General features: G+C 38.1%; 1 protein-coding gene across 1 annotated transcript in view; it reads right to left on the bottom strand.

The window, feature by feature from the left end:
• spg (dedicator of cytokinesis spg) overlaps window positions 1-12,018 on the bottom strand; it is a 66,530-nt gene that overhangs the window by 18,724 nt on the left and 35,788 nt on the right. The window contains exons 21-24 of the mRNA XM_080283034.1: window positions 10,471-10,572; window positions 7,574-7,708; window positions 2,271-2,549; window positions 1,702-1,861 (exon numbers count right to left, since the gene is read on the bottom strand). Of these exons, the coding sequence (XP_080139160.1) occupies window positions 1,702-1,861; window positions 2,271-2,549; window positions 7,574-7,708; window positions 10,471-10,572 (676 nt within the window). The remainder of the gene's footprint in view (window positions 1-1,701; window positions 1,862-2,270; window positions 2,550-7,573; window positions 7,709-10,470; window positions 10,573-12,018) is intronic.

The following is a 12,018-nucleotide window of genomic DNA, read 5'->3' as shown; positions in this document are numbered from 1 at the left end:
ACGCTTCCTATCACATCCACATCAACACCACAACGCTCCTTTATATCCTCATCCATCAGCCTGTCTCTCCACGTGACTCCACAGGCTCCTCTTAAATAACTCATTTCCACTGCTCTCACTCATGACTTGTGTCCTTCCAACAACGTCCAAGCTTCACTTCCGTACGTTAGAGTTGGTATCACAATACTGTCATGTAGTAACTTTTTCACTTCCATGCTCACTTCCCTGTTTCTTATCACTGCTTTCAAAGAACCAGCAACCTTTCTTCCCTGCTGTACCCTTTCAAGCACTTCATCCTCCAAACCTCCATCCTTACTCATCACACTACCCAAGTACTTAAACGTACTCACATTTTCCAATTCCTCACCATCCAACCTCGCTGTACATTCACTGACTTCACCTCTCTCAAAGACCATCACTTTACTCTTCCCTACATTCACCTTTAGATTCCGTTTCTTACACACTCTCTCAAACTCATCCACCAAGCCTTGCAGCTCCCCTTCGTCTTCACTCAACAACACGGTATCATCTGCAAACAACAGTACAGGGAGTTTCCAAACACTATCCTCTCTCACCAGGGCCACTCCAACATCCACTACCCTACCTTGTACCTCTTTTATTACCCCATCCATGTACAGATTGAACAACCATGGAGACATGACACATCCCTGTTTCAACCCAACTTTCAAAGAGAAAAATTCACTTAGTTCACCATCCACACGCACTGCAGCCTTCGCACCATCGTACATACTCTTCACAGCATTCAACAACTTCCCATCTACTCCATATATTCTTAACACTTTCCACAATCCTAGTCTATCCACCCTGTCATATGCTTTCTCCAAATCCATGAAAGCCGCATACAACTTCTTTCCCTTCTCTAGAAACTTTTCCACTAAAGATCTGAGAATGAATATCTAATCTACACAACCTCTTCCTTTCCTAAAGCCTCCCTGTTCTTCTCCAACTAATTTCTCTGTTCTTTCTTTAAATCTGTCAATAAGTATCCTACCATACACTTTTCCTATTATACTAAGAAGACAAATGCCCCTATGATTACCACACACTTCTTTTTCCCCTTTTCCTTTGTACAAGGGAATAATTATACCTAAAGACTACGTCACTTAAATGATGAGTTAAAAGCCGCCATGCAGAAAGCTTAATGAAAGACAATACAGTAGTCTAATCCTGATCACAAAAATAATGACCCTCTATCAAAGGAAATTTTTTTTACCTTATCCTTGCTATCATTATGACCCTATATCAAAAGGCATTTTTTTTTTTTTTTTTTTTAACCTTATCCTTGCTATCAATATTTTTTCCTTAATGGGAAATTTCTGGTAATGAAGGGGTTAAAGGCTATACTTAACCCCTTCAGTTTGGAAGCCTGTCTCAAGATGAATACTGTTATATCATCTGGGGGTAGCAAGAATAATATAAACTAAGAAGTCATCATAACAAGAATAATATAAACAGGTCATTGTAGTGAGAATATAATAAACTAAGAGTTCACTGTCGCATAGTTCATCACAGCAAAAACATAGTAAACAAAGAGGTCATCACTGGAAGAATTTTACAAGCTAAGGGGTCATCATGGCAAGAATAAAATAAAGCAAGAGGTCATCACAGCAAGAATAAAATAAACTAAGAGGTCATTGCACCATGAATGTAATAAACTAAAAGGTCATCATAGTTGCTCACCTAATTCCCGCCACATAGAGAGTATCTGGAACCCCATCAGGACCCTCATGTCATTGTAACGTTCCAGAACTTTGTGTCGTTTTTGCTGAGAGAAACGTTCAAGCTGCAAACATGGCTGAGTCAGGAAACCTACTGCCAGATTCAAGTAGCTACTCCACAGCTGAAATATGAGAAATATTGAGACGTTAATGACAATCAGCTCATTGAATCAGCACCACTCACCAGAGTAATTGCCTTCCTCTTTTTCTTCTTACCAGTAGCAGGAGAGACAGATGGGCATTTCATAAACATGACGAATGCACAAAACACACCGGATAAAAAAAAAAAAAAAATGGCAACACAGAACACTGTAGAGTGTCAGTTGTACACACTAGTGACTGTTGGGCAGACAGGGAGATTTGGCTCACTGCTGCTGCCCAGCAGCACGAGAAAGTATCGTACTGCACATCGGGAAAAGATCAAAATTCAAAATTCAAAGTGCAATCGCACCATCCTAAAGTTGAAAAATCGTAAATTGACTGATCGTAACTTGGGAACCGCCTGCATACTCTGTTACACATATTACTTGCCTGGTTATCAAATCGGCCTTGCTTCAGATAGGTAGCGATGAGTGGCTGAGCAATTTCCTGCATGGCTGCCAGTATGGTGTAGTTAGTGACCATACGCATGACAAACCAATCACTAGGGAAGATGGCAGCTCTCACTAGTTCTGCCAGCAGGATGACTGTTGAGTAGAGCAGGTGGCGTAGGTGGTGGCTGCTGGACATCAAGTGTTCCTCCCATAGTCTTGTATAATGTGCTTCTCCCATCAGCTGCAGGATACCCATCAAGCATGCCACAAGACCACCCTACAGAAGACAAGTGTATAGAAAAATTTATACATCATATACAACATCACTGATGACAATACAATATTCACATACCAATACTCAATGGGCTGTATTCTGATTAGCTAAGGAGGTTTTCTATCACCTCTTCCTTTATGATTTATTAAGTTTATTCACCTTAACCTTTTGCTGAACTGAATGAATCTGGGTATTCTATTTGGGCTAAATCCAGATCATTTTATTCAAATGAGGGAACTTATGGTAACCAAAGGATTAAAAGAGACAGTTTTCAATTCTCTGAATGCTACAATGGTCCTCCGCTGAACAAAACCATATTGTGGTAACCTAAGTAAAATCATCATCATCATCTAATCCTGCATTGTCCCAGGAGGAGCATAGGAGTGCGGGGCTAGGCAAGTTGGTCCTGACATTTAAGATGAAGTGGCCAGCCTCACTCATCCCTGAGTGGCATTATGTGAGCAATTAACCCTAGCCACCCCTTCAATATACACCTGTACATGCCCAATCCAATTGGAGCACTTTAATTACCCACTAAGCCACCAGATGCCATAACTTGGTTATATGGTTACCACCCAGCATAGTAAATGGTTTCCTGGTGTAAAGGAAACCATTTGGCTTGTCACTCAGTGTAGAGTCATCCACAGGCAGAAGGAAGAGGAAAGAATGAAGGAAAAAAAGAGAGAAGAGGGAGTGTAAGGTCACCCACAAGCATAAGGAGGGGGAAAGAATGAAGGAAAGAATGAAGGAAGGAAGAGAGGAAAGGGCAGTCACCTGAGAGCAGCACTACATTAAGTGAGTGGATGAAGAGCACCCCCACCTAAAATACAGTATCTTAATGCATTCATGTAAGGCACAAATTAATATTCTCTGGTATGCTTTTTATATATTCTTAAAATTGACATAATTTACTTTATATAAATATCACTGACAGAAATAATACCATACTCTGAGCTGAAATACACTGGTAAGGAAGAGGTGATAGAGGAGCTGTATTCTAATAGCCTTGGGAGGCTTTCCAGCACTTCTTCTATACTAGTTTAAGTTTCCATATAGGCTGTCAATAATCTCTTCTATATTATTTATGCAGTTTATCTTGGACACTAACATAAACAGTACACAAAAGAGTAGTAAGGAACAGTTGGCAAAATAAATCAACAGAGACAAGGTACAAGGGAGCCTCCTTAACCAATGAGAATATGGCCCCGTGTCACCTAAGCTATGAGAATATGACTGTAGGTATGTCATTATTACCATACCTGCCATCAGAGCTGTTACTGAATTCACTCTGAAAACTAAGCACGATCTTATAACCACTTCTTAAATAATTTCAACTTAAAAAAACACAGAAATGTCTTCATATATAAGATATTGGCCTGCCTACTCACTGAATAGTTTATTACATTACTAGAAAACACTGAATTCAGTCTAAATAATTCTGTCAATCTGTGACTGAATGAATTGTAAAATACAGTGACAGTAACTCCCCAAAACACAGTACAGTACTGTATATCTATCATAAATCCAACATCTGCCACAATTAGGAGTAGTTCATTCAAAAGCATCTTTTTCTAAACAGTGGAATATAAAGGTAGATTAACAAACATGAATTAATGATCCTGTTAATACAGCACTTACAATTAAAAGCAGTCATATAAATAGTATTGTCACAGAAAAAGGCACGCTATTAGTAAGCCTATGAATTACAGTCAGTTGTTGTGGCTTAAAGCTCAACTGGACAGGGACAAGAGAAATTCAACCATTCCTACCATTATCTTTTTTCCTTCAAACTTTTTTTTTTTTTTTTTTTAATTAATGTCAGGATTGTCTAAGTTATCAGAATGGGGTACATAATAGGGAAAAGTGTTGTGATGGGGGGCTGAATTACAGTGACGGCTGAGTGATTATTTGCGAGTTGTATGCCAACTGAACAGATACTGGTATTAAAAATAATAATAATAATAAAATAATAATAATAATAATAACAACAACAACAACAACAATATTAGTAATAATAAAATAAAGAAAAAATGTAATGAATACCTTCTAGGTTTGATGTCACAGCGCTGTGAAAGGTTCAAATGGAGGAAATTTTACCCACATACTGTACCAAAAATGTATTTAATTAAAAGATACAACTGTTTTGTCCCACCTTGGACCTAAAGAAGCTTTAAGTCTGGCCAAAACTGTTGTAATTTTAAATTAAACTTACCAATTTCAATTTTGTATCATATTTTTCCACCTGAACACATCACAGGGCTGGCAACATGAACTTGTGACAGTGTGAGAAATGGGACATATTCACATACTGCCATCAATATACCTATACTGTGTAGATGGTTGGATATACAAATGTCTTTCAACTCCCTTCCCGTCTGAACTGACAATGGTGGGCTGCAATGAATATGGTGAATTGCACTTACAGATAACACAAGTCAGGAACCAATATTTTCATAGACAGACAGATAGGCAGACAAGCAGACAGTCATAAAAGTATAGATAAAAAGATAGACAGAGAAACAGATGGGTACAGACAGATATAGACAGACTGAGAAGTAGATTTACAGAGACAGACAAACATACACACAAGCAGACAGAATGAGACATTTAGAAAAACATATCATGAAAGATAGATTAACAAGTATCTGGGGTAATAAGAAAGAAAAAAAAAAAAAAATTGCTTTTCTGGATGAAACTCTTATTCTGTTCTGTATAAGCCATCTGAGCACTGTAATATATAGAACAAGCTGGCTGCTTTACCAAAAATATCTGCCAACATATCTTACACGAACCTATACAATTCTTACCCAATCCAACTTCAAGACCCACATAATATATCTTAACCCCCTGAACAGAAGGATATTATCTAATTTATTCTTGCTATTTCCAGATTATCTTATATGTGGGGAAGCCTCCAGGTAGAGATGCAGTTAATGTAGGCTGCAATTAACTCTACCAATTCAAAGAGTCTATTCCATGCTGAATATAATGCAACTGTCTAGAAATACCAAGAACAAAATGGAAAGGATATCCTCAGGCTGAAGGGGTAGTCCCATTTGCACTGTTCTCACTCTTGATATTTTAAATTCATGCCAAATACAGCCTCACACTAGTAACTTGAAGTGGCCTCTAACACATTTATGTAGTCTTCTTGCCACCTTCATATGCAGTCCTCCATTTCATATCAAGGCCTTCATAGTACCACCTACCTTTTTTCTTTAAGCCACTCTACTATCCACGCTTTTAAATATTTACATCTCATTTCATCTCACACTACAACGATATATGCAACCTTTTCCAGTACAATAAGCCTTCTCCATTCATCAGCATATCATACTGAGCCACTTCTCTCAACAACCATTACTTACTCTTATTTACAATTCATTTTAAACCTCAACTTTCACAGACATTCACAAAACACTGAATCATTCTGTAAAGATCCCAGTTCACTGCTGATATGCAGCAGAGCATTAAATATAAAGTACATCACTTCTGAGAGGTCAAAAGTGATGTATTTTTTTTATACATCACTTATCAAACAGACAAAAGACAACAGCACAGAAATCAGTATGCAATTAATGGAGCAAATGACAGTTACTTTGAAGAAGGTGCATTCACATACTCAGAAGATAATGTTATATAAGGGAATGCAGACAGGCAAAGGAAATTCCATATGTTGAGTATCTACTGTCCCAATAGTGCATTCATGCAATATTTTAGAAATTCTATTATTAATCAAAATATCTACAAACTCATTACTTTGCCTTATGCATGCTTAGAGCAACATGAGCAAAAATTATATAGCTCTGAATATTGCAGTGCTTGTGTCTTCTACTTCTAAACAAAGGAAACACTGCACCCATCATGAGTAAAGCCTCAACCCCTTCACTACATCTTTATGTTACCTCACAACTATAGTAGACTTTTCAAACAGAACTTGTTAATGGATTTTATTTTACCTTTTCAGCTTGAGAAATCTCCCTGACTCTGAACACAATCACATGATATTAACATAAATAAAATTAACATGGCAATCATAGTAAAGGGGCTGATAATTATTCTTGCAAAAAGTTTATGGAGGATGACAAAGAAAATTTCAAATCCTCAGTCCAAAGGCTTGACTCAAAGGTTGAAAGTGTTCATTACATCAAGTTCTCAGACAGTACACAACAGATGATGAACAGTGTATTAAACAACAGCCTTAAAACTCTGGTAAAGTAAAGGCAAGTACACTCATCAACCATATTTTTTGTTTACCCTCAATTTCTACCCTTGCCTTGAGGAAAGGGCTGCATATCTAACAGGGATCTGTTTCTCACTGTTATGATGACACAGTAATATGGAGCTTTTTTTGGACTGTGTGAGAAACAGTTCCCAACTATACCATTACTTGTGTAGTTTAAGGCTGCGTCCACACCAAAATGCTTGCTGACACGGGTGGGAGTTTTTCGTCACTGCAACCCACAGAAGTTCTCGCCTGTACCCACCTGCATTCAGTATAGGTCCACTTGTATGGGTTATGTGGATACAAAACTCCCACCTGTGACAGCAAGCCTCTGATGTGGATGTGGCCTTAAATAAACCTGCAAACAACCAACAACTATGTTCAATGTAAAACCATGGCTATGACTTCCCTTCAGCCATGGGGATGGGGTAGAGGGTGAGCAGAAACTATGGATCAGGTCTCAAGCATACATAATACAGAAATATGAGTATGGTTAGACTATTTAACCCCTTCAACTTGAGGACATAACTTCTACTTTGTTCTTGCTATTGTAAGATCATTGTACTCAGATCAGGAAAACATGATATGGGAAGGGGTTGCTAGAGATTATATTTAACTCCTTCAGTGTAAAAAATTCTCTCCTGAGCTGAGTAAAATCATGTCAATAGCAATAAAACCAAACCTGTCATCATAGTGAAGTGGTTAACATGAGTAGTGAGGCGGTACACAAGTGAACAAAGAGCACAGTATTAAGACAGCCTTAAACCCCATTCCTGCAACTGGACACAGGTTGGGTAAATACCAGTGCATCCTCGTGCATGGAGGAGGCGCAGAGGCTTCCCAGTGTCATTGCTGTGTGAGTGGGCACACACTGAGTGGAGAATGCTGCCAGGAGCTGTGCAAACCCCATCACATCCGCTATTAAAGTGCTTGTTTCCTACAGAAAGTCATACACAATAAATACTCTAATAATACCAAGTCTAATATTACTGTACTGATTTCATACAGTACTATTGTACAACGAAACAAAGCATTAAAAAAAAAAATTATGAATACGAATTTTTAATACAAGAATTATTACTGTGCAGTAGAGCATTTTTTTCATGCTTGACATAAAAATACACAAACCTTGTTTTTAACCCCTCTCTTGCCAAACATGTGGAAATAATTTGTGTTGTACTCCCCAGGGCAGCCTCATAACCATTTTTTCTACTTTCAATAAAATGATTTTTCTTTTCCTTCTAGATCTAATGAGCATTTTTTAACTCTCCCCACCCATGGGGAAGAGTTCTCCCCATAGCTCCAGAATAGTAAGCACGCAGTGGGAGTACACAGACTGGCAGTGGGAGGGGATGGTGGGCTGGGAGCAAGCACAAGGATGACATCCTGCCATAGCGATATCCCATACAATGCTGACAGTCCAAATGCTTGGGATGGTTGAGAAGGGTTGTGTACACATGTCAATGACCACTGTTTCCATCCAAAATTGTTACACTAATTTTTGCGTAGCGTACTAAACTGATGCTGGCGACACTTGTGTCATGCACCTTCTGGTGCCTGTGGCAAGAAAGGGGTTAAAGAAGTGCTATGCAGGTCAACCTCATTTTATGATCAACCATTGTGCAATCATTCAGTACTATAATCTTAACATTTTAGCACCCTTTTTTTGATATATGATCCCCATTTTGACTTATAAGTTCACCTATAAAACACAATTTATCAATATACAATTCCCAATTTCACTTATTATAATTGCTACTATCCCTACATTCAATATAGAAGTGATCATTATCCGACTGATTTTCCATGAACATAACTTGACCATAAAACAAGGTTGACCTATACTGTAATTTAAAATATTATATAGGGCATTTATGTAAAAATAAGGGAAGAAAGGATTTCTGCATGAAAAGGAAAAAAAAAAAAATCCTTGAACAGAGAAATTTTAGCCACCCTACAGAAGAAGGCTCAAGCCCACTTGTAACCAATGCTAAGTACAGTACTATAAGGCTGCAGGCAACTGCTATAGTTTACTGGATAAAAGCACACACTACTGATCAAAGGGTCACATAATCAATTCATCCCATCCAAGGGCCACTGGTTTACACATGAAGAGCTTCCAGTTGCAAAGAACCAATTCTTCAACAAAGGTCCCCTCAAGTACAGCAACACCTTACTCTTCACCAAGAGGAATGTGCATGGCATAAAAATCACATCTTTGCTTTTGTATCTCTGAAAATCCACAGATTATTGCAAAGGGCAATGAATAATTCTATAGCACAGCAAGAGAATGTGAAGCAAACTGTAAAGACTTATGCAACAGTCAGAAGTTTGAAATATAACACTGTCCTGGGAATCCCTTCCAGCTATGCGGGGCCCAAAGGTTATACAAGTCAGTTTTTAATCTTCTTGCTGCTGTCAGCTTTTTTTTTTAGTTGAATAATACTGTGTAATGTTCATAAAGCTTTTCAAAATTGTATTTCACAGCCAATGGTGGAAATAACTACAGTGAAGCCATAGTAAACTTCTTCAATCCAATGACATATTTTTAAATTTAATTCCTGTTAACACCAAACAATTTTATCTAAATCAAGACTGACCTCTATTGGTCATGTGGCTGCTGAATGCTATATCTAACTCCTCCATTCTGAAAAGTCTCATTATGGCTGAATAAAACCATCTGGCAGTAGCAAGAAAAAAATCTGACATACATCACTGGACTGATGGATGGGCAGTCCGACAGGATACGATGGATGCCAAGTGACGAACCAAGTTGATAAATTTACCTTCCACGATTTTGGTCATGTTGCAATCATGTTACTTTCATAGTTAAGAAAATGGTAATAAGGTCATTTCACATGGCACTAATTTCTATAGAGATGACCAAATCTCTTCATCATGTATTAAGTCAGTGTTTATAACTGCTGATATTCTGTTAGTCCTCACCCATGAAACTGTCAGTAGGTAAATTAAACATCTGGTGATGGCGTGTTTGAATTCTGCACTCAGACCACCAACTTATTCATCAAACACCAAATCATATGCTCTGCATTCACATGCATGATACATTCTGCATTATCTTTTGCTTCACATTCATCACAATACCATACTCTGGTTTACTGGTACTCACCAACTTCACTATGTTACCAATATTTATACCAAATAATCTCAAATAACAGTTGAAATAATACATGAATGGATATTAATTACACTTGTAAAATGTAGTTAAATACCCCAGTCAGGCAACTTCTCATAGATACTTAATCTTTTGACTGGCACACTTCCACTACAGTACTATGCAAAGTCATCCTGCATTAGTCAGGATGATATGTCTCGGTGAAAAAATACCAATGAACAGGTTATACAGTACATCAAGTTCATATCTGCACTCTGAAACCAGTGATGTAAATAGTGTACCGTAAGAGACAGATACATTCAAGGACCCAAGTTTATCAAATTCTCACCTCCTCTACCTCTCACTTTCATTTGTTGACTAATATTCCTAACTTGAAACAGGTTTTATAAATTAATATACCCATAAGTGATTCTCCTTTATATGATGTGTCTGTGGGGAAGTAACAGACACTCCTTTGTATTAAGTAGATGCAGTGGAACAGTAGGTGAACTTGTGTATCAGATGGTACAATCAATGAAATTACTATACAGTACCTCAATCATGTGACAAAATACTGTACTTACTGAACTTGGTGCTGATCTTTCTAGTGTCAGGATAACTTGAACGAGTACATCGAACAACTTCACCATTATCATTTCAACATCCTGATGCAGAGTTGCTGGTAGCTAGAGAGGGAAAATACAAAGTATATTAAATATAAATCTTCAAACATATGAGTTACAATCTAGGAAAAATAATCATAACTGATAGATCACAAATGCTGATATGCTGGATACACACTGTGCTGGAACTATATACAATGTATATATATACATAGATATACAGTGTATGTATATATATATATATATATATATATACTGTATATATATCTCATCTCATCGCATCAGCCATCTGTGTGTCCACCGTAGGACTGGCCTATCCCGACCGAAGTGGGGATGATACAGCCAATGTATCTCTACCAAGTGGCTTAGGCTGTCTAGCAGAGACTGCATGTAGGGTGAGAAGTGCTTGTAAGTGTAATTGTAGTTGAAGTGGCTTTGGATGTGTGTGTTGTCTGTGAACCAAGTGTAATCGGCCGGCGCAAGCCAACTGGGTGCAAGCATTCTTTATAGTATACGACACTGGTTCAACCACAGCACCCCTTGTGTCCGCCAATGCAGTATGTGGCCTGAAAAACGCTCCCAAAGTTTATTACCCTGGCGGGGCGCGAACCCTCGTTCTTCAGTGTACGAAAATGCACACTTTATCACTGTACCACAGAGGCCCCATATATCTATCTATCTATATATATTATACACAGTAAAACCTCTTTAAGTAGGAATAATAAAGGCTGAGGCCATTCCGATTTCACTGGAATTCCGACTTATGGAAAGTGTGAGGACTCCAAACTATCCAGAAAAAAAATCATTTACCATGTTTGCGGAGGGTGTAATCTAAGCATAAGGAGGGCCTTTTGGTAGGATGCAGAGGTGTTGGGGGGCACGCAATCACTTCTGTGCAACAATCTGGAGCCATGGAAGCCATGCTGGTAACAAATAAAAGTACTGTACAGTACATGGAGTCATTACAGGAGCATGCGCGAGAGAGTACCAACGCGAGTGGTGGCAGATGCTTGACTGATGATCACGGGCCCTCACAGGCTAAAACATGATAAACCTAGTGCATCATGCCAAGACTGGGTTTCCATTAGACAACATTTTACAACTTACGGGAGTTTTTTCCAGGATTTTTATAAAAATTTTTTAGAAAAATTTAAATTACAGTAAAATCTCGATATAACGGACTTAAACAGACCGGAATTCATTTTTATCAGAATCGAGGAGCTACCGGACTAAATTCTTATATATTGGAAAAAATCTGATAAAGCCAGAAGCAGTCCGGACTGCCTGACCACTTCAGCTATGCTCATCACAATAAGGTAAATGAAAGACATGTTTATCAGTGTACAGTACAGTATTATTATATATATTATACCATCTGATTATTGTAGTGAAGGTATAATACAGTACAGTACTGCAATGGTAATGAAAACAGTTCAAAAACCATTGGTGTGACCTGGACTAATGTCTGTAATATCTGAAAAAGTCCAGGTTAGCAGGAGGAAGTCCAGA

This window comes from Coenobita brevimanus, chromosome 12 (genome assembly GCF_032717465.1).
Source record: "Coenobita brevimanus isolate Jiangsu-jjx chromosome 12, ASM3271746v2, whole genome shotgun sequence".
In the NCBI taxonomy this organism is placed as follows: domain Eukaryota; kingdom Metazoa; phylum Arthropoda; class Malacostraca; order Decapoda; family Coenobitidae; genus Coenobita; species Coenobita brevimanus.
Note: the sequence above shows the minus strand (reverse complement) of the source record. Positions and strands in the feature narration are given on the sequence as shown.